Source organism: Oryza glaberrima, chromosome 6 (assembly GCF_000147395.1).
Source record: "Oryza glaberrima chromosome 6, OglaRS2, whole genome shotgun sequence".
In the NCBI taxonomy this organism is placed as follows: domain Eukaryota; kingdom Viridiplantae; phylum Streptophyta; class Magnoliopsida; order Poales; family Poaceae; genus Oryza; species Oryza glaberrima.
This window is the reverse complement of record NC_068331.1, coordinates 16661996-16685696: the sequence shown is the minus strand read 5'-3', so window position 1 is coordinate 16685696 and position 23701 is coordinate 16661996. Positions and strand designations below refer to the sequence as shown.

General features: G+C 43.1%; 1 protein-coding gene across 1 annotated transcript; it reads left to right on the top strand.

Moving 5' to 3' along the window:
- Positions 1-984: 984 nt before the first annotated feature.
- On the top strand, positions 985-3497 carry LOC127777908 (uncharacterized). The gene is made up of 3 exons (XM_052304531.1): positions 985-1113; positions 1248-1622; positions 3211-3497. The coding sequence occupies exons 1-3, from the start codon at positions 1102-1104 to the stop codon at positions 3268-3270; spliced, it is 447 nt and encodes a 148-aa protein (XP_052160491.1). The 5' UTR covers positions 985-1101; the 3' UTR covers positions 3271-3497.
- The last annotated feature ends 20204 nt before the right edge of the window (positions 3498-23701 follow it).

Here is a 23701-nt window from a genome sequence, read left to right as displayed (position 1 = left end):
AAAATCATTCATAAATTCACAGATCAAATGAACATACTCAAATTCACATCATAAATTTACAGATCCATAGACATCACCTACAAATCAATAGAATCACGTACAAATCAACTAAATAGACATCCGCGCTGCCCGAATCCGCCGGCTTGCTAGCTGCTCGCTCGCTTCCTTTAAAGGAGAGAATAAGAGAGAGGACAGAGAGATGATAAGAAAGGGTAGGAGGAGAAAGTTAAAATGAGGAGGAGAATAAGGGAAGAGGTGTTTGCTTGAGAATAAGTGCGAGGGATTATATAATATGTGTCGATTTTAGTCCTAAAAATAATAGGGGGACAAACACTTTCTGAAGCGGGAAAAAATAATCTTTAGTCCCGTTTGATAACACTAATCGGGATTAAAGATCATCAAGTGACGGTGGACTTTTCAACCGGAGCTAAAGATGATCTTTAGTCCTTGTTCCTATTTAAATCGGGACTAATGTGGTTTTTACACCACCTAGCAAAGGTCACTTTTACAGCAGTGTCCAGGTAAACATACTCTTTTTAAAAAGTCATCGACAAAGAAACTATACATAAAACGTATGTACTTTCGTTTGAATCTTGGGTATAAATAGATGGAAGTCCATTTTACAACAGCACCTCTTGTATGTTATCTAAATTATCATAAAATATTCTGAAAAAAAGAATCAATAACACATAGTTCCTAGTACTATGTTATGTATGTAAGTACTAGTGCTAGCTTAAATTAATTCCCTGCTTAGCTATATTTCTGAAGTGCAGACTGCAGCATCAAGATAAATCCTAAGCATGCAGGTACTTGCAAATTGGTGACGTACGACGACCAAGACACGAACAGAGACCTGTGCAATAGCAATAAATAGCACACGCTCCGGCTGCATGCATGCGAGCTGGCAACCCACGACGAAATGCATGACCAGTATGCTATATCTGCACGACACACCGCACCACTTTCCTGCCAGCAACACTACCTGCACCAAACCTAGATAGTACGATGGCCAGCTGAGATCATCTTTTCTCATCTCATCCTATCTCCCATCCCATAGAATTACGAAATTAAGAGGGGAAAACAAAAGTAGAGAGAGCTAGGATGGAGATGGAGGTAAGTCTCCAACAAACACAGGACGAGCAAACAAAGAAACTAGCTCGTTACCACTTGATTTATTCCTCTCTCTGGTAACAGAATATATGCCATTGACTGATATTATTTATCATGAATATATTTGTCTGGAGAAGAAGGTGATGTCCGGGTGCCACATCCCGGCGTTCGGCGCGTGGAACTACCGCGACGACGACCTGCCCATCACGCAGTGCTTCGACCTAGCCATCCAGGACCGCCTGATCAGGCGCGCCAACCGCCGCAGCGACGGCAACTGCAAACGGCGGCTCGTCGTGCCTTTCGACGCCTGGCCGCCTGCTCCGCGCGGAGCAGCTCATGGCAAGGTGATTAGGAGGGAATTGGCACAGAAGCAGTGGGATAATGTTGCCGAGGAGATGATGCAATGGAGAGCTGTTGGGGCGTACGGGACGAAGCGTAAGGTTGGCGACAAGGCTGTGGATGAGGACCTGTACAAGGTGCCGCAACCGCTGATATACCCGAAACGTAGAAAGGTACGTACAGCAGTATATACATGTTTTTAAACAACACGTATAAGATAGTGCGACATTTAGTATTAATAGAGTAGAAAAAAAATACAAGTCTATAGACCTGAAAGGTTATAGCATGAAAAAGAAAAATGCAACCACACCACGCGTTTAAAACCAGAACCCGCTATTAAAAGATAGGAAAGCAACATCCTAAAAAAAAATATTACCTAAACGACGCCTTCAGGAAGGTACCACACCGAGAGTGCCACCGCCGCTCGTCCTAGGATTCAGGACATGGTTTTCACATAGAGGAATCCATTAGATGATAGGAGAGATCACTCAACAACGCCCCCGGGGAAAATGAAACATGTGTGCGTCACCGTTGCTGATCCGGAGAGACTTTGCATTCGCCCGTAATCTTTTCTGCACCCCCGTGTTTAGTCTCCTACTGGACATAGAAGTCACCACCAACCGCAATCCTTCAACGCAGCCACCACAGGAGGACTAGCGTCTGGATCAGAACCCATCCTAGGCCTGCAACGCCCAGCGCACAGCGCCAGCGTTGTCGCCGCCTTGGTCGGGCTACATGAGTCACCATAGGCCACCTGTCCGCATCGCTACCGCCTCATCCATCCTGCCGCCACCAAAGCTTCGCCCAACACACCATGCCATGGCACGCACGTCGTCCCCGCGTCAGCCTACCCCTGTCAGCTGAACGCCTCCACGATGAGTCAGCCCTCCGGCCTCATCACCGCTACGTGCACGGGAATTGGCCTCCCATGCTGCCGCGCCCTTCCTACCTTGTCCCGCCGCCACGCAATCGCGCCCCACCGCCACGTCACAACTGCCGGCTCAGGAACGGCCTCCGCACCAAGGAGGTCAGATTCACACGAGAGGTAGCTGGATCTAGCCAGTGGACGCCAAATCCGGCGACGCCGCCTCGCCGTTGTCGCCCTGGTCGACACCACCGAACCTTGTTGTCCCTTTCGGCTCCAGCCCAGCGCCGCCACGGCCATCGCTGCCCCGGATCCAGGCGGGTCGTGGACTTCGACCCCATGACCTCGTGAGAAAGGCCCAACTGCCACCGTTCTTGTGGCCGTGCGGTTTCCGGCGGCCTAGTCGGGCGGTGGTGAGGAGAAGAAGGGATGGAGGCGGAGGTGGTGGTGCGGCGGCCAAGGTTGCCACCTGTGCATAAAATGGATTGGGACTCTATGGAGAATATCAAGGGAGTAACGTCTCTTGTTACCGCGGCAACGAGCACAAACTCAGTTGATGCGCTATATTAGTTATGTCGTCCAACCTTTGATCGTAAGACAGGCTATTTTCGGCGTGGACATAGCAGTAGCAGGAGCAAAGCACTTAAGTGATCTTTTACCTGACACTGTGTAGAGTATAGTGCTTTTTACCTTTCCTTGCCGTAGGGGCTGTATTTTACTCCACTATGTTTAATGAAAAGGCACACCCTCGTGCTATTTCCCCTTGAAAAAAAAATGTTGGCGTGCTAGGTGGAAATATATATTGTAAACACTAGCCTCACTTCCGCCGTCCATCTAACTTAATTATGTTGTGCGTTGTGTCGCAGTTAATTAATGACAATCTGCCAATTTTTCAGATGAGGAAAGTTGTCTGCAGCCTGTGGATTGGTTGCCTTGGTCTGGATTGCATTGCCTGATCAAACCCATCAAGTGCACTGTGTTTTGACTTAGAATCCAGAAAAACTTGAGGTCCGCATATCTTTGTTCCGCTCGAATTGTTCTTCCAATAAGAATTTGGTGTGCCATGTTTTGTAACATCTAATGATTTGTATTGAGAAAACGTTGCTCTTGGTTTGTTGTGACAAAAACAAAATCTTGATCTCTGGTGCCTTACCATTTTTTAGTTTTCATGTACGTACGGTTATAGGCCACCGTTCATATACAGTTTTGACATGGAAGTTTTCATAAATTTGTTTTCACGATTTTACGTTGCAGGAATATAATATTTCTGAAAATATTTAAATTTGCCTGTTGGATTGTTGGATGGTGACACAGTCGGTATCACCAATACGGTGGAGTTTGTGGCATCGTCCGTCCAATCGATGCGAATTTGTAGCTAGCCAGATAGCTGGGAAACGCGCCACGAACATGCAGCAATGCTGGAAATGAAGAACAGCCATGTTCCCAACCTGATGAGGACATCACGTCGAAACTAAATTCGGCAATATAAAAAGGGGTAGTGCAAGAGGCCATCATCTCCTTTTGTCTCTTTATATAACTAACAAAAAAAAAGAAACAAAAAAAAAAACTATCGCTACAGCCAGCCCTAGCCCTAGCCGCTCCTGCGCTCTTGCCGCCGCTGTCCTTGCGCTGCCACCACGGCCATAGCTGGAGGCCGCAGCCATCGTCATCCATCACAACCGGTGTTTTCTTTCCGTTTTCCTTCTTTCCGGTGAGTTCCTGCGGCTGCTCCTTCTTCTATCGTTGCTGATCTGATGGTTTGTTGCTGCTGCTGCCGTGGTCTGCGGCTGGCTGCTGTTGCCGCGGTCTGGTTTTTGCTTATTGCTGCTGCTACTGATGCCATGCGACTGCTGCTGCTAGGGTTGTTGCTGGTGCTGCTGCAGTGGCCCTGCTGCTGTTGCTGCTGCATGATCAGAAGAGAAGGGTAGAGAGAGGTTGTATAGCAGGGAGACACTATGCCAGATCCTCACACCTCTAACGAGATACCTGTGACGGGCAAAGCAAATGATCACTGATGACCGTCACCTTTGACGGGTCATACGGGATGCCGTCATCGGTGAGGCATCTGGACGCGGCCCATCACAGGTATCACCTCACCTGTGACGGGCCGCAAGACAAAGCTGTCACAGGTGAGGCAGTAACGGGTTTTTTCTCCAACCCGTCACAGGTATGACCTTACCTGTGACAGGTCTCATCATTACAAACCGTCACAGGTGATGGGCGTCACCTGTGACGGGTTTTCATCCCAGCCCATCACAGGTATCGACTTACCTGTGATGGGCAACTCAATTGAAGCCCGTCAAATGTATGACCAATACCTTTGACGGGCTTTTTTTCCCTAACCCGTTTAAGGTGTGTTGGGTCTATAAATACCCCCCAAACCACCAACTGCTTTCCATTCCGACCAGTTCAATGTTCACAAATCGGTTTGGAGGGCAAGAGGGGCGAATTTTTGCTAAAATTCAAGGTAAAAAACACATTATTCTTCCCTTCATTCTCAATATATCGATCATCATATATTTTTCTTCCTATGTTGTTGATTTCAAATGGATCGTAGTTGGATATACCATGTTCATCGTTCGTCTACAGAGTATAGTGAGGGGGTCACTGAATTTGTCACATTTGCGGAGAATGACAGAAAAAGTAGGATGAGCATGTACATATTGTGTCCATGTAGGGACCGTAAGAATGAAAAGATGATCCTTGATAGCTCAGAAGTGCATTCTCATTTGATAATGAATGGATTCATAAAGAAATATACCTGCTGTACCAAGCATGGAGAGCAAGAGGCGCCTGATGTCGCAGCTGAAGAAGTGTTGATCAGGATGTAGAGAACACCGCCGCAGCTCGAGAAGGCATGTTCATACCTTCTCCGTTAGGTGGAGAGACCATATATTTGGACACTCAATGTCTATCTACAATGTTGCATGACATTGAAGACGCAGAGGACAACGGCAGAGATTTTGAGAAGTTTAGTAAGTTGGTGGAATATTGTCAGATGCCCTTGTATGATGGTTCAAGTCAAAGCACAGCAAGTTGTCATGCGTGTTGGAACTCATGAAGCTTAAGACTAGTAATGGCTGGTCCGACAAGAGTTTTACAGAACTTCTTGAGCTGTTAAAGGACCTGTTGCCAAAGGGGAACAATTTACCGCAGACGACATATGAAGCGAAGCAAGTATTATGTCCGTTGGGCCTGGAGGTCAGAAGAATTCATGCTTGTCCGAACGACTGCATTTTGTATTAAAAGGAATACGCTGACTTGAATGTCTGCCCTGTCTGTGGGGCATCTAGATATAAACGAGCAAAGAGTGAAAGTGAAGGAAGTAAGCCAAAGATGGGAGGCCCCGCAAAGGTGGTGTGGTATCTCCCAATTGTGGAGCGCATGAAGAGAATGTTTGCGAATAAGGAACAAGCTAAGCTAGTGCGTTGGCATGCCGAAGAACGAAAAATCAAAAGTATGCTAAGGCACCTAGCATATTCAGTATAGTGGAGGACAATCGATAGGATTTACCACGAATTCTCAAAGGACCCAAGAAACATGCGTTTCGCCATGTGTACGGACGGCATTAATCCATTTGGTGATTTTAGTAGTCGTCACAGTACATGGCCAGTTCTGCTTGTTAACTATAACCTTCCTCCCTGGTTGTGCTTCAAAAGAAAGTATATTATGCTTGCCATGCTCATTCAAGGACCGAGACAACCTGGCAATGATATCGATGTGTTCCTTGAACCGATAATCGATGACTTCGAAAGGCTATGGAATGAGGGCACACGAACATGGGACGCATATGCACAAGAGTATTTCAAGCTCCATGCGATTATGTTTTGTACCATCAACGATTATCCGGCCCTTGGCAACCTTTCTGGCCAAACTGTGAAAGGGAAATGGGCGTGTTCGGAGTGTATGGAGGAAACAAGAAGCAAATGGTTGAAGCATTCACACAAGACGGTCTACATGGGTCACAGGAGATTTCTCCCAAGGTATCACCCATATAGGAATATGAGAAAGAATTTCAATGGACACAAAGATACAACCGGACCCTCGGCAGATCTAATAGGGACAGAGGTGCACAACTTAGTGATGGGAAAAACTAACAAGTTTGGAAAAAAGTGGAAAGTTGGAAAGACAAAAGAGAAGAGCATGTCAAAGGACAAAACATAAGAGCATGTGGAAAAACAAAAGATAATAGAGAAGAGCATGTGGAAAAAGAAGTCAATATTTTGGAGACTACCATACTGGATGGATCTTGAAGTTCGCCACTGCATAGATTTGATGCATGTCGAGAAGAATATATGCGAGAGTTTAATGGGATTACTGCTTAACCCAGGTACTACATAGGATGGTCTCAATGCCCGACGAGATCTAGAAGACATGGGCGTTCGCTCGGAACTACATCCCATAACCACGGAATCCGGTAGGGTGTACCTTCCTCCAGCCTGCTACACTCTCTCGAAAGAAGAGAAGATTGATTTGCTAACATGTTTGAGTGATATAAAGGTTCCATCTGGTTACTCATCAAGAATTAGTAGGTTCATTTCACTGCAAAACCTTAAATTGGTAGGAATGAACTCGCATGATTGTCACGTTCTTATCACACAGCTGTTGCCCGTTGTAATAAGGAATATTTTGCCTCCTATGGTGTGACACACGATCCAGCGATTGTGCTCCTTCTTCCATGCAATCGGTCAGAAGATCATTGATACCGAGGGACTAGACGAACTACAGGCAAAAATTGTGAGAACCCTATGTCATCTTGAGATTTACTTTCCTCCAACTTTCTTTGACATAATGGAACATCTTCCCGTGCACCTTGTGAGGCAAACAAAGTGCTTTGGTTCAGCTTTCATGACGCAGATGTATCCTTGCGAAAGGTACCTAGGGATCCTTAAGGGTTATGTACGAAACCGTTCACACCCCGAGGGGACTATGATCGAGAGTTACACCACCGAAGAGGTCATCGATTTTTGTGTGGACTACATGTCAAAAACATCTTCAATTGGATTACCACGATTTCATCACAAAGGAAAGCTTGATGGTGTTGGTACTATTGGAAGGAAGATTGTTAGGTTGGATCGGAAGGTGTATGATAAAGCTCATTTCACGGTACTGCAGCATATGACTGAGGTGGTGCTGTACGTTGACGAACACCTTGCGGTTCTCCGACAGGAGAACTCGGGCCGATAAGAGAGTTGGGTCAGAAACAAGCACATGTCTTCTTTCAACGAGTGGCTGAAGAACCGAATTGCCATGTTGCAGAACTTGTGAAACACTTCAGTGGTTGTCGTAGGGTCTTGAATGGAGTGCCACCACCTGGCAAGGATATGTCATAAATGGATACACCTTTCACACGGTAAAGCAAGACAGCAAATACACAGTGCAGAACAGTGGGTTACGCATCGAGGCTGCTAGTGACGGTGGTCGGCGTGATCAATACTATGGCAGAGTTGAGGAAATATTGGAGGTAGATTACTTGAAGTTCAAAGTCCCATTGTTTCGTTGCCGATGCGTCGATCTTCGCAATGAAAAAGTTGATAATGAAGGTTTCACCACTGTCAACCTGGCTAACAACGCGTACAAGGATGAACCGTTCATTCTCGCCAAACAAGTTGTTCAAGTCTTCTACATAGTTGACCCATGTAACAAGAAACTACGTGTTGTTCATGAAGGGAAAAGGAGAATTGTTGGATTGGACAATATTGCAGACGAGGATGATTATAACCAGCACGTCCACGGCATAGGTCAAGAAATACCTCTAGAAGAGGAAGAAGAAGAAGATGACGTTCAACATGCACGCGTCGACTATGAGGAAGGATTATTTTTGTAATTTATGTATGTAGTTTATATCTACATGTCTGTTATCTGTATGACTCTAATATGTTCGCAATGATCAATAGTATATTGCTTATGAAATATTCAAATAAAATAATTAAGTGAAGCACCCACTAGAAGCGAAATAAAATAATTAAGCAAGTATAACCACTGGAAATAAAATAAAAAAATTAGTAAAATAATAAAGTACAATTACTACTGTTAGTGAAATAAAATAATTAAGTAAAACAAAATATGTAGTGTATGTGGAAATATATTAAAGGAAAATAAAAGAACTAAGTGAAATAAAATAAAATATTGTAGGCAAACTCACCTGTGACGTGCTCTAACTATGGGGCCGTCACAGGTGACGGCCCAGAGTGTTGTGCCCGTCACAGGTGGCCTCACCTGTGACGGCCCCACAGTTACCGCCCGTCACAGGTGAGTTTGACTAGGGTTGACCTAGGGCTGGACCTCTTCTAGATCCAGATCCGGCCACTCTCTCTCACTCTCAATCTATCGACTGCCGCCGCCGGTCGCCCTCTCCGCCCTCCTCTCCACCGTCGCCGCCTCGCCCTCGCCACCTCTCCCTCTCCGCCATCTCCACCGTTGCCGCTCGCCCTCTCCGCCATCTCCACCGCCGCTGCCTCACCCTCTACGCCGTCCTCTCCACCGCCGCCGCCGCTCGCCCTCTCTGCCATCCTCTCCACCGTCGCCACCTCTCCCTCGCCGCCTCGTCCTCTCCGCCCTCCTCTCCACCGTCGCCGCTCGCCCTCTCCGCCGTTCGTCCTCGGTGCCGCCCCGCCCTCCACGACGCTGAACCTCGACATCGTATTTGCCGCCACCTCGACGTCATCTTCACCACCACCTCGACCTCGTCTATGCTGCTCTCCCTCTCCACCGCCGTCCCCGCCCTCCGGACGTCCCCGCCACGACCCCGGACATCGGCCGTGATCCACAACGCAGGGATGACCAGCGACCAGCGCCGTCGTCGCCTCTCGGACCTCTTCTCCTCGTCCTCTTCTCCCGGACCAGGTACGCCGCCACACCTCCTCCTCCTGATGAATGGATGAATTGTTTCCTTTTTTTGATGAATTGCTACTACTGCTGTGGATTGATTTGAGTCAGTGATGGATTATTTGGATCCATGTGGATGATTTGGATGAATGCAAGACTAGATGAATTAGCTTCTTTGTATTACATGATTTTGGATGAATTTTGATGCACTGGATGAATTGCTGCTGCTGCTACTGCTGTTATAGAATGATTGTTATAGAATGAATTGCCCCTGATTGCTTGATTTTGATGAATGTTGATGATTGTTATAGAATGAATTTGCTGCTGCTGTTGCTCTTATAGAATGAGTGTTCTTTTTTTATGCATAAGAACAGTGGCGGAGCTGGAATATAATTGAGGGTGGTGCACCACTTTATCACATATATAGCGGCGCATTGCTCTAAATAATGATATTTTACTATTCATAGACAAGTTTTAACACTAACATTAATAAGTAGGGAGCAAAAATTCTTACCAAAATATAGGAGGAAAGGAAGCTGTGAAGGGGGAACATTAAGAAAATCTTAAAAGAAAAACGATGTAGACAAAATACATCCTCAAAGTTACCAATAGTCAATGACCTACAATAAACAAAAACATGCACATCTTAAATTTGCACTAAAATTGTATATATCCAGTCAATAAACAAGAATTACCTTCTAGTATACTCATGTTCTCGTTTTCATAGAGCGATCAATTGGCAGCTTTTCTCATATTCAGTCTCATGTTCCCAATACTATCATCTATTTCTAGACATGATTTTCCTGCAGCTGCATTATTGATACTATCCGACGCTTTCCTTTACAGAAATTTGTCCATAACCTGTCAATTAGATAGTTTCATACACTCAAAGTGAACTTATTAAAAATAAAAATAAAATAATTGTGTCACTTGGTTACTTGATTATCAAAGTTCTCATTTAGAGACTAAAAGTTCATTTTCTTAAACCATAATATGGAAAAACAAAAACAAAAACATTAATCAACTTCACATAATTCAGACAAGACCTTTTAGTTATAGAGATTTGAACAAATCAGACAAACTTGACTAGAAATGAGAAAAGAAAGATGGATACCTTTCCAGCTTTCCTCTGTCCCTAATTAGACAAGAAGCAGAAGCAATCTAGCGGAGAATGGGGCTGACTAAAACGAATTGCATCTTGCCGTGCTGATCGGTTCTTCCGGCTCCACGGTAAGACGCATCGATGGCGATGGGACGATGGTGCCTGAGGGCGTGAGGGTGAGGCGGCGAGCAGTGCGGCAGTCGAATAGGTACAACAACAGAGTAAATTAGAATCTGAGATTAGGGAAAAAGAAAAAAAATAAAAAGGAAAGGAAGGTTCGCCTTTGCCCGTTGCGAGCGTGCGATGTGATGTAGCAGCCAGCGAAGCAATCGAGGCATCGCCTCCGTGGCGATCGAAGACGAGCGGTTGCGTCCAGCCTATAGGCCTTCTTACGCTGTGTATGGGCCAATAGGTGGTGCACCGAGTTGGGCCAAGGGGGTTCCCATTTGGTGAAACTTAGAGGGTAAGCACTAAATTTCAAAAATGGACCGGGTGCCTAGGAACCCCCACCAGCCCATTGGGCTCCGCCCCTGCATAAGAACATATTATCTACACTTGTTCATTTTTTTTGTACACTTGTTCGAATTGCTGCTGCTGTTATAGAATTGTTATATGATCGAATTGTTGTTGCTGCTTCTGCCCCTGCTGCCCCTGAGCCCCTTGTTCAGTGATGGATTATTGCTAAATGGCCAGTGATGAATGCTCAATAACACACTGTGCGGACTTGTTTATTTTTTTATGTACACTTGTTCTTTTTTTGACGAATTGCTGCTCCTACTGACCCTGTGCCCCTTGTTCAGTGATGGATTATCTCTAAATGGCCAGTGATGAATGCTCAATAATATTCTGTCTAGGCTTGTTCTTTTTTTTATGCATAAGAACAGATTATCCACACTTGTCCTTTTTTTATGCATAAGAACAAATTATCTACACTTGTTCTTTTTTTATGCATAAGAACAGATTATCTACACTTGTTCTTTTTTTATGCATAAGAATAGATTATCTACACTTGTCCTTTTTTAATGCATAACAACAGATTATCTACACTTGTTCTTTTTTTTGGATTGATAAGAGGAGACTATCTACGCTTTGGGTTGCTTTTTCCTCCTAGTAGCTGATTTCCTCTTTTTTTTCCCTTCATGCAAATTATGGTAATTGATGCATAATTTCTGAGCAAACCTGAGGCCATATCTTTCATAGTATACCCCGTAATACATCTATCTAATGCTAATTAGTATAATGATAGGAAATTTATAAGCTTTTTCGGAAAAATTAGACCATGACAACACCCGACGCAACACGAAGACAGTTGCCGAAGGTCATTCCTTGACAACGGCGGTCGAACAACTCGAAAGTCATGGTAATTTATAGGATAATTCTTCACTACATGACCACATAAATTTTAGCTAGCACCCCTTAGCATATGATGCCTTCTGTATGTGTAGCAGAATCGCCCTAGGAATAACATACGTCGATGTTGGGCGGGACAAGTGCAAGTAGGTCGAGTAGAAACCCCCGGACACAAAATAAATGGCCGACAACAGTTCAAATAATAAGAAAGGTTGACGCTAGTGGTAGGCCCACGGCGCCGAGGACTGTCATTGGAAGATGGTCTAACTGCTGCGGGCTGGCTTGGACGACAAGGTCACAGAAGCCGAGAAGGAGCTAGCTTGGACGGCAATGGAGAAATGGTTCACATTTCCGGCTAAAGCAAAGGATAGGCTCAAGCGGAAGGCATTCCATAAGATGGGCAAAACTTGGAAGAATTGGACGTCGAAGCTCTTCACCGAGTTTGTCAACCCGCCCGGCAATCATACGCCGTTCGATGAATACCCTCAAATAACCGAAGCGTTGTGGGAGGAATTCTGCTCTCTGAAGAACACCCAAGAGTTTAGGGAATCAAGCGAGGCACATCGCCTACTGCAACAGTGGAATGAGCACCCGCATCGGCTGGGCACTGCAGGGTACATCGGCAAGGAGCCAATATGGGCCCAAGAGGATGCAGCCGCTGTAGCACCGAATGTCCCTGCCCCGTTTTCGGACATCCCTGAACAAAGAGCTCGCAACTGGGTGCGAGCAAGGGGTAAGGTCAACCCAAACGACTCTGTCACATTTGAGAACAAAAATGATGCCATCGTCTATCAGGAACTGGTGAGTTCACTACTTAACCTAACTAATTACCGTTCGCATGAAGTAGAAGTTTGTATAAACGACTCTTGTTTTTTATAGTTGGGGTTGGTTGCTCAACAAGCTTCACAAAGCGAGGTTGAGTCCGCGCTGAAGAGGCGCGAAGATGACATCCTCACAAAGGCGCTCGGAACCAAAGAACATCCTGGCCGGACTCGGGGAATTGGCAGCGATTTGCCCTGGAAGCATGGACTGCCGCAGTACAGCTCCCAATACAGGAAACGGAAAGTCTCCAAGGAAGAAAGGGACGCTCGTTTGAAGGCCGAGCGTAAGATGGAGGCCATTCAAGAACTAGAAGCAAGCATGGACGCTAGGGTGGAAGAAAGGGTTAACAAGGTCCTTGCCGACATGAATATACCCCGAGGCACAACACATGCTGTGCATCCAACTTCTCATGCACAACACGACGCGAGTCTGTCACAGCGTAGGAGTAGTTGTGCATCCACAGAGGTGACGACCCCTGGTCTCCCGGTCGCACCACTAGCTGTAGTGGACCACATAGAGGTAATTATTATCCGATCCATATCTAATAAAAAACCTTTACACGCTCCAATATTAAATTCAAACTTTACACATGAAGGGCGTAGCACAGTGTATCCTACTAGCTAGTGTCCACCCAACTTTCGCTCCCGAAGTCGCTGAGGGCATGGCTTTCAAACCCTCGATTACAGATAAGGTCCACGGCACAGACCTGCTAGTTGGGTATGCAAAAAGTGTCCATCGATACAGTAAAGGACACCTGGTCAGGCTATCCACTACCTGTGCCCCCCAATGATGAAATCATGACTTTGGGCGATGCGCGCAAAACGTTCATACAATGGTCCAAAGAAGACATAGTTGTGAAGATGACTCCTCGTCCAAGTCGACCGACGGAGCTTACACCTCCCAAATCTAAGCTATCAATTGAGGCTCCCTGTGGACCGGCATTGTCAGTACCTCATTCTCCTGGGGGAGCTGATATGGACTTGGCAGATATAGCTCAAAGCTTGGCTCCAATTAAGACCACAAGAAAGGCCGATAGCTCCCCACCACTTGTCAAGGGCCAGAAGCGTGAATGCGACAAGGAGAAGGTCGGGGAGTTGGCGCCGGTGCCAAAAAGGGACAAGGCTGCGACGTCGGAGGCGGTGAGCAAAGCAGGGAAGGTCGTGAGGGCGCCGGCCCAATTTGAACTAGGCATGCCATTGGTGGAGGACAATGTGTTAGCTGTGATGGGTATTGCTTGCCGAGAGCTACATAGGCAATACATGGAGCTAAGCAATGTCAAGCGGAAAATGAGGGAGTCATCCATAGTTGGACATCACGACCATCAGCCGTTCCTATCGTCGCCTGCCTATATAACTATAGGCTTTGATGGCCTCTTCGACCTGTTCAGGATCCGGAAGTTAGACACTGGACTTCTAAAATGCTACTCCTTGTAAGTGCAAACCTTCTATACTTGTGATATGATTGGACTATATCTCCTAATTAAATTAGTTCTAATACGTAAATGTTTTAAGGTTGTGTTGGATCAAGAGTCACCGCCTTGGTAATCAGGTTGGGTTCCTTGATCCATCCATGGTGAACGAGGTCAATTTACGCTAGACCGTCACTGATGTTGTTGACTATGTCAACCGGTGTTTATGGGCCCACCAAGACAAGGAGTACATCATGTGTGCACACAACCAGGAGTAAGAGGACAATAACCTTTGTGCATATTGTTTTTGAAGTTAAGGTTCTTATTACTAACGCTACATAACCACCGCGCAGGCAACATTGGATTCTTTTAGTCATGGTACCTAAGTGGAGTAGGGTTACCTACCTTAACTCCAATAAGACGAAAGATTATGATTTCACTGAAATCACCAAGGCCTTAAATATGGCTTGGGGCCCATATGTGGAAAAGGGTGGTCGGCACAAGGAGGGCAAGGACGAACTCTATCATGACACCAAGTTCGCATGCGCACAATAGATCGGAGACCAATGTGGTTTTCACGTGTGCCACAACATGTCAACACTTCTAAGAGAGGTGAAAGATTTCGACCCTCAGGTTGTTGCTAATGGCGAATAAGCTCATTTCAATACCAACATTGCTATTCTAAACGTGCTAACCTCTGATTTATTAAATAGAAAGGTAGAGCTGGCTTGAATATCTCACCCATCAACCAACCCACTATCAGAAGCGAAGTGTGCGCCTTCATTCTTGCAGAAATAATAAACAAGAAAGGATGTTTTCACGTCAAATAGACTCATGAACTTGGCTAGATAATTTCTTGTGATGTAAAAAAAGTTGTTTTTATGATTGTACATTATGGAGTGCAATGTAATTTACTTTCATATGTGCAATATTTATGGTAGTTTGATAAATTGTCATCAAATTTGATCAACTACGATTTACATTGTACTATTCATTGGTTTTCTCCTTTTTTTTTCTAATTGACAGGTCGTGGAGGTTCACAACGAACAGGATACAAGAAATTTTAGTAATCATTTGAGGACTTTCATGGGGTATGAATTGTGTGCTGTGATGTTGTAAATTGCTGCATATTTGATGTTGTAAATTGCTTCTTATGTGATGCATCTATGATGTGTGATGCATCTATGATGTTGGGCAGTTGGGGAATATGTGATATTGGGGGGTGACGGGCATCTAAGATGTTTATGTTTTTTCAAAGGGTATGGCTAGCAATTCCTGAGGCTAGCCAATATTTAGTATTTATTTTTTTTCTGGAATTAACTAATTAGTGACGGTTCCGGAAGAAAAACCCATCACAGGTAACCTCACCTGTGATGGACCCGAAAACATTGGACCGTCACAGGTGACCCACCTGTGACGGGCCTTTACTTTCGAGCCCATCACAGGTGGGTCACCTGTGACGGCTACTATATACCGGAGACCGTCACCTCTGACGGACCTTTATTTAGGGGCCCGTCAGAGATGAGACACCTATGACGGGTCCTAACTGGCCCTAGGGTAGCTGAGACCCACACCTCTGACGGCCTTCTATTAACTTGCCCGTCAGAGGTGGATGTCACCACTGACGGCTAGCCACCCATCAAAGGTGACTGGACTCACCAGTGACCACTGATCACTGACCAAGCCCAAAACCGTCAAAGGTGAGGGTTTGGGCCCGTCACAGGTGACCTTGACCAGTGTAGTGAGAAGGAAAGGAAAAGGCAGAGCAACGTTGAGGAATTTCAGCGATTTTGCAAATTAGGGAAATTTGTCGCAAGGTAGTGTTCCTCCCCTGCAAAGGCAACTTCTATTTAGTCCTTAGAAGTATAAGATTTAAGTAGAAATTTATTCGATAGTTGCTCGTGCAATTTTTGAGGTGCTTGACTATATGCTGAAAGAGTGTTTTCAAATCTGGTATTAAACCATCAGGATTCAGGTTAGTTGTCCTAAATAAAGTTTGTAGTCATCGTTGATATCTTTCTAATGCCGCTGGTTTCGCTCGATTCCAATAAACGGTTTAGGAGAAACAATAGAAACAGTACTGCTGACCGGGTCTGGAAATCATGACAACTATTCGTTTTTCTTAATCTGGGATTTTCAGAGGCATAATCTGATTTTGAGCCCAACATGAAAATTGTAGAGAATTTTGTCTAGATGACCAAAGTTATATTATTTGCTAGATTCTGTTAGACGGTTTGCGAGTTACGCATAAAACAATAATGGGACTGCTATAGGTTATTTAATATGAATCAGTAAAAAAAAGTTTATATGTTATGGGTTTTGATTTTAGTAAATATCCCTTGTAACTATTGTTAGTTGAATATAGTGGTTTATGCATAGTTTTGCTCCACAGGTGTGGAGGGTTCCAACGTTGGAGGAGTTGAGTCGGAGTATCGAAGGAGTAAAGGCAAGCACAAGACGGATTTCTGTGATGTATAAACTGTGTTGTGTTTTTCTTGTTTGGTTTCACATACCCTCACTAATTGTTCGGATTATATCGTTATTGAGTTATTTTATAACTGCCTATCGTGGATGTCCGTATTTTTAGGGGAGACTCTGCCGAAATTTCTAATAATTTTGGAAGTCAGAGGTTTCGAGTGTATTTTTGTGTGGCACTCTAGGTACGTGGTTACCTGGGGTGTTACAGGTTCAGACTCTCTAAATGAGAGGTAATACCGGATTGTATCCACCAAGTTGTGTATTGATCTGACGATCTTGTTGTGAATACCCCAGAGGGGCGCCCTGCCCTCCTTATATAGGCGAAGGAGTAGTCTTACAAGAAAGAAACTTATCCCCATACGGTTTAAGGTGGTGTTTGGATCCAGGGACTAAACTTTAGTCCATATCACATTAGATGTTTGGACACTAATTTAGAGTATTAAACATAGACTACTTACAAAAATTAATTATATAAATCAGAGCTAATTCACGAGACAATTTTTTTAAGCCCAATTAATCCATAATTAGTGAATGTTTACTGTAGCATCACATGGAATGGGTTATGGAATGGGTTTTATCATTAGTCTACGTTTAATACTTCTAATTAGTGTCCAAACATCTGATGTGACAGGGACTAAAAAGTTTTTGTCCCATCGAAACAACCCCTAAGTTTCCTACATCTAATCTACAAATTTAACATACTAGGACTACATGCCATTCCTTGATACACAAGTAAACATAATACCTAGGTCATAGTCTTATACATATTCTATATATATCTGATCTTTCCCCTGTAACCAGTCAGATAGCCCAACCATATAAGTATGTGATACCCATAATCTTCACAGTAGCCCCTGAGACCTTCATAGTTGACGAGATAATATTCTCCCAAGTTAAGGCCCTGTTTGGCATAGCTCTAGCTCCCAATTCCAACTTACATGGAGCCGGAGCTGTGCCAAACGGTCCAAATCCTCCTTTTTTGGAGTGGAGCTAGCAGAGCTACTCGTAGAAAATGAACTACGGGGATGGAGTTGGGTTTTTACTGCTCTACAGCTCCACACCACCCCCAAAAGACCCTCTATCCTTTAATTTTTTAGTCTATTTACACAAAAATGCCACTCAACTACCCCTTCACTCCTCCTCTCCTCCCGTTCTCTCTCCTCCCCCATCTTCGACCCAATATCAACCGAGCCACGGGGGTCGGCGGTGGATGCGGAGGAGGATGACGGAGCGGCGGTCTTCTTCAACCCAGCCATGGGCTCTGGGCACGGGGGTGGCCGGTTGTTTGCCCCTGGGATCACAAACTGCGCCCGCTCTAGCGCCTTGTTCTGTGGCAGCGACAGCTTGCGATCCCTTTGGGTCGTCGTCGGTGGCAGCGACTGCTTGTGATCTCGCGATACCGGGCGAGCTGATCTTGCGCTCGGCGTGGCCGGCGGCGCGCCTGGGGCCAGTGGTTGGATTTCCTTTTTTTTCAATTTTTTTCTCTTTTTTTCAGATGTAGAGCTGTAAGGTAGCCAAACAATTTCAATGAGTCTTCAACTCCAATAGGAGCTAGCTCTCACTGGAGTTGGAGTTTAGAGCCCTATTAGCTATTTAGATTAATATGATCATCATATCTTTTTATAATTGAGCACATTCCCGGATCCAATATGTTTCTCTTAAAAAAGCCTATAATGCAACCAATATGTACATGCCATTTACTAGAATATATATATATTTTTGGGGAATACAGTTCCATTGTCCTCCGTACAGGATCTATTTTGCTTGTAGTGCTTTGTCAGTGTGCGCGGCCACTGAACGCGGAGCTGGTCACTACCATGACACCCACCCAGTAACGCGTTATATTAAAAGTTTAAATTTAAATTGCCGTAACAACATATGTACTCCTTCTGTCCCGAAAAAAACGATTCTAGCACTGAATATAACATATTCTAATATTTTAGTATAACGGATTTGAATAGTGATATGTCTAAATTTATAGTACTAAGATATATCACATTTAATAATAATTTGATTTTTTATAGGACGGAGGGAGTACGTACCGGCTAGTCAAGTCCTGTCCTAGGGAACGACTTCACATCAGGATAAGCTGAAGTACCACGGACTGGTGGACCTGTACGTCCTAGTACATTTGCAACTTGTTGTTTTGGGGATGATCTCCCTAATGCTGAAGCCCCATCTCTCTCTGGTCAGGGGTTGAGACACTAGTCACATGGGGATCGGCCGCCGATCGAGGCTTGACACCCCTAAATTTAATTTCTCTAACTTTTCTTTAATACAACTTACTACGCTATTCGGCTATTGATTAATCCAATCGAGATGAACTACAACACCAAGAGAGGTTAATTAGAACCATTTTGTTCAGATAAAGGAAAATCCACATGAGAAAGGAACCCGAGCATGCGTGCAGGAGTTCAAATCGATCTTTTCTCTTGTGCACAGGTTGGCGTGCCAGCTACTGCATGTGTGTCTGCGTGACTCGATCCGTTGATAAAGCCATTTAGAGCCGGTACAATAACATAGTATAAGTCAGCTATAAATACATTTTAAGAAGATAAAAGATAAGAGAAAAAAGTAGCCGGTTATAGATTTTATTCAGTTGTAGCATGAACTCTAAGATACATATGTATATGATAGGTGGGACCAGATATTAATTGTGTACTATAGATGATTTAGAATCATCAGTTGGCTATACTATTAAACTTCTCTTAGTAAACCTCAGCCTGTTAATTACGATGGCCATTTGACCTTTGAGAAGGACAAACGAGTACTTCTAGTTATATTGCGTGCATTCATGTGCAAAAGGTGCAACCATATGCCTCTCCTGTACACGCGCAAACGGCAAAACCGCTAAGTAAACTGTAAAACAGATCAATGTGGTCGTCACATGGTCTCTGCATGATGCAGTACTCTCTCCCTGCAGCACATGATAACTCGATTAACTCGCATGTTCAGAAGTCCTAATTGGCTATCGAGTTACTTAATTAACCTGTCTCTGCTAGATTCTTACCATCACATATAATCTGTGTACATGCATGTGATGTCACGGTTCCGTACATTTGTTCCCGTGCAGAAACGTAGTTTTAGCTTCTGCAATGTTGTCTGGCTCTCTGGTCTCAGATGCGTGTTGCATGGACCTGCTGAGAGTAGTTAGAGCAGCACACACAGAACATCTCTGAATTATCGCTTTGTGCTATTTGCTCTTTTTTATATTTATTTTGTAGCAGGTATAAGTAGTTGGGACCATTATAAGCACAAAGAGAGAGGGAGGGAGAGGTCGGAAGAAGATAAGCAGTGGTAGCTATATACTTTTGGTTTGAATTGTTTTTAGGCACTCAAATATTATCACCTAATATGTTAAATTAAGGAAATATTTAAGAAGATATTAATATATTTAACAAGACAATCACTATTATAATTTTTAGTTACAAGCAATAAATAACTTATTATGTGGGCCACATGGGAAGCTATTTGTTTTTAAGTGGCTCACAATATGATCGTAAATGCAGGGAGTAGTGACTAGGGACAATGTATGGATGTACTTGGAGAAAAAAGAAAAGGTGAAAACAGCATCCGGAAAGAATATTCTATGAAATGTGCCCATCTCGTCGCATAAATCATATACCACTTAATTACATAGCATCACATCCATAACATCCTTATAGATACCAGTTCACTTAAAATCTATACCAATGAAGAATATTCCGTACAAACAAGCCCCTACGACAAGATCAAATTAAGAACCGATAACTATAATCACTCATTATTATCGGTTTATATTAAAACTAGCACCAATTGTCCCCACAAGTCATAGGAGCCGATTCTTATAATAAAATAATATTTTGAACGTCTTATATGTGCCAATTCTTAAAAAAAAAATTGGCACCTTTGTGTGAAGCGTCTTAAGCGCTGATTTTTGTACTGGCAAATACGAGTAAAACATATGTGTTGGTTCTTAATAAATCTGAGACCTGTGAGTCCATTTAATGATGTCACTTATATATGCGTACTTTTACCTAACATTTTTATAAGCGTAAACTATATATCAAATTTGTAGAACTCAACAAGACCTATGACTTTCCAGTTAATGGTTGCTTCGTTTGAGTTCATTTGGATGTCCGAAAATATGTTATAAGTTCTAGGAAACATTTGGATAAGCGATTTTTTTGCGAACTTTTTTGTTTGGTCGATTTTGATTCCTGAATAAGCTTGGATGGTGGATCTCTCTCATGGATTTAGTGGTTGCTGGATGGTGGTCGGTGGTAGGGTTCTACAGTGGTGGGATTCTTGTTTGATTTTCTACATTGCTTGCTCTCCTCAGCTCGGCTTGATTCCAACCTTGCTAGGGCTTTATTTTTTTTGCGTCGCTCATCCTCATTGGTACAGGTTTAATATATAGAACTGGATATTTCCTTATAGGTGCCGGTAGTGGAACCGACACCAATTAATTTGGGGCGTTAGTGATCCCTACTTGGTGTCAATGCCGGTTATCCCTCTATACATGTTTCTATAGTAGCGATGTTTATTAGATGAGACGATACTACTACATAAACCCTCATGAGGGATAGTTCATATATATGTGCCGGTTTTTTTTAACCGACACCTGTCTACTTCTAGGTGCTGGTTCAAAAGATCGGTGGGCCCACTTATGGTAAGAAGGCTTCCCATGTAGGGAGGTTGTGGCTAAGAATCTTGCCAACCCCATGCGTAAAATCCTGTTAGTTGTAGAAATCGTATTGTGATCATGTATAGGTGCATAGTGAAATACAAAATGTTTTTTCGAATCTAAAAAATTAAAAAAACAGATACACCCCTAACACCAATGAGAGTTTTAGAATCGACAACAATACCTATAATCATTAGTTCCGCTATATTTATGTTGTTCATACAACCGGCACCTATCTCGTCATATTGCAACCACTATCTCGTCTTGCTCTGTGTGAACTTAGCGATGTAGCACACTTCCAAAATACTCCCTCCATCCTAAAATATAATAATTTTTAGTTGGATAGGACGTATCCTAATCCTATAAATCTGTAAAGGCCTCCTGTTCAGAAGTTGCTATATTTTAGGACGTCCAATGCGTCATGGCACTACCAGCCTACCATTGTTAATTAGCTTTTGTACGGCATGATGTTTCTTTCCGTACCATTGTTCCGTTTACACATGCATGCAATGTCAACATGGCGCACTTGGTCTAGCTAGTTATAAATATGTCCCTATTTTAAGTTAATGCTGATGCCCGCCGAGATAATAAAATTACTTATACGCGCGTAGATATGTAGTTATGTACAGCCATTTATCTATTGCACCAAATTGAGGATGACTTTAAGTTCAAAAAAAAAATTGGGGATGACTTTCGAACAATTAAGCTGGCTGCCTGGCTGGCTTCAAGCTCTCAAATTGACATGTATTTTATTCCGCAACAATAGCTTTCGTTAGCATCAAATTTACAAGCGTCTGCTTGTCCTGTTTAGTTGACTAGCTCGCTAAACTGATAATGGCAACCAAAGTACGCAGTTATATTAGTAATGGCGTTAGTACAGAAGGTTGAGGTCACCACAAGCGGTATTCATACTTGTCTAAGGCAATGGTTCTGAGAATAACTGTCTAACTTCATATTGAGATTATATGTATTACAAACACTATTTAGGTATGAATATATTGAGATTATATGTATTACTCATCTTAATTAACAAATCACAAACCATCTGATTGTTCTGAGAATGGTTTGGGGTTGATTATATGTATTACTTTAAATATCTACGTCGGCTAAGATAGTTGCATGGTCAAATGTAGCAAGCCCTAAATAATAAGCATCTGATTGGAATAATACGCAAGTGAAAGTAAACTACAGAAACGGTCGATACGACGATACCATAAGCAGAGCAAAAGGTATAAGGCCGTGTTTAGTTGTTTTGGTAAAAAAAAAACTTGACGTATACGGACACACATTTGAAGTATTGAACGTAGAATAATAACAAAATTACAGATTTCACCTGTAAACTGCGAGACGAATCTATTAAGCCTAATTAATCCGTCATTAGCAAATGTTTACTGTAGCACCACATTGTCAGATCATGGCGTAATTAGGCTCAAAACATTCGTCCCGCAATTTACATACAAACTGTACAATTGGTTTTTTTCGTTCACATTTAATGCTCCATACATGTGTCTAAATATTTGATGTGACGGAAAAGTTGAAAGTTTGAAGGGAACTAAACACAGCCATAGTTGAACATAAATTGAGGGCTGGGAGAACTGCAAATCACTGTATGTTAAAGTACTGTTGATCTTTTTTTATTCTTTTTGAAATGGATACAAATTTCCATCACTCTGACAAAGTTTGGGCGTCTTTGTACCTGATGTGTAGTCCTAACTAAAATTCATGGGTATGTAAGGGAATTAGCAAAATTCAAGGGCGTAGAAGGAATTAGCAAAATTCAAGGGCGTAAAAGGAATTAGGTGAACTTTCAGGGGTACACAGGGAATTTTCTCTTAATATATCCATTTTTCTTCTCAGGCATACAATGCTATAATGCCTCCGTGCTAAAATACAACAAACTTATTTAGTATTCAATTTTATTCAAAATATACCAACCATACCTCATCTTAACAAATCACAAACCATTATCGATTTAATTTATCTACCTATTTTCTTACCTTAATCAACCACAACCATCACCACTTCACTTTACCAACTTTAAAGTAAAATAGATGCAAAGATACAGTGTGTTCCAATCAGGTACTATTTCCATTGATCGATAGATTGACCTGCTACCTCCGTCTAAAAATCTAACAACTTAAGCTACGAATCTGAACATGCACTTATCCAGATTCATGGCTAAAAATTGATATATTCTAGAACTGTGATGATCAAAATTTTCATGGGACGGTATTATATATAGAAGCAATAATATTACTTTTAAACTTGAAAAATGTAACATTATTTTACATACGCAATTTCTCTAATAAAGTAGTCGTGTCTAAACATGGATATTTTATTGGTAAATGTTAGGCCTGTTCCGCTTTTCCATTTCTGATTTCTGCAATAAGTCTGTGAACCATATTTGTGGTAGTGTGGATGATAACGCTAATGTTTGGCACTCACGTTTATGTCATATTATTTTTGGCTTGATGTCTCGGCTTTCCAGCATGTGTTTAATTCCTAAGTTTTCCGTTGTCAAAGGTTGTAAGTGCGCCAAGTGCCATTGTTGTGTGCAATCAAAGCAACCTCGCAAGCCTCACAAGGCCGCCAAAGAGAGAAACTTGGCACCTCTATAACTCCTGCATTCAGATCTCTGTGAAATGAATGGGGTGTTGATGAAGGGTGGAAAACGATATTTCATGACATTGATTGATGATGCTGCTAGATTTTGCTATGTGTATTTGTTGAAAA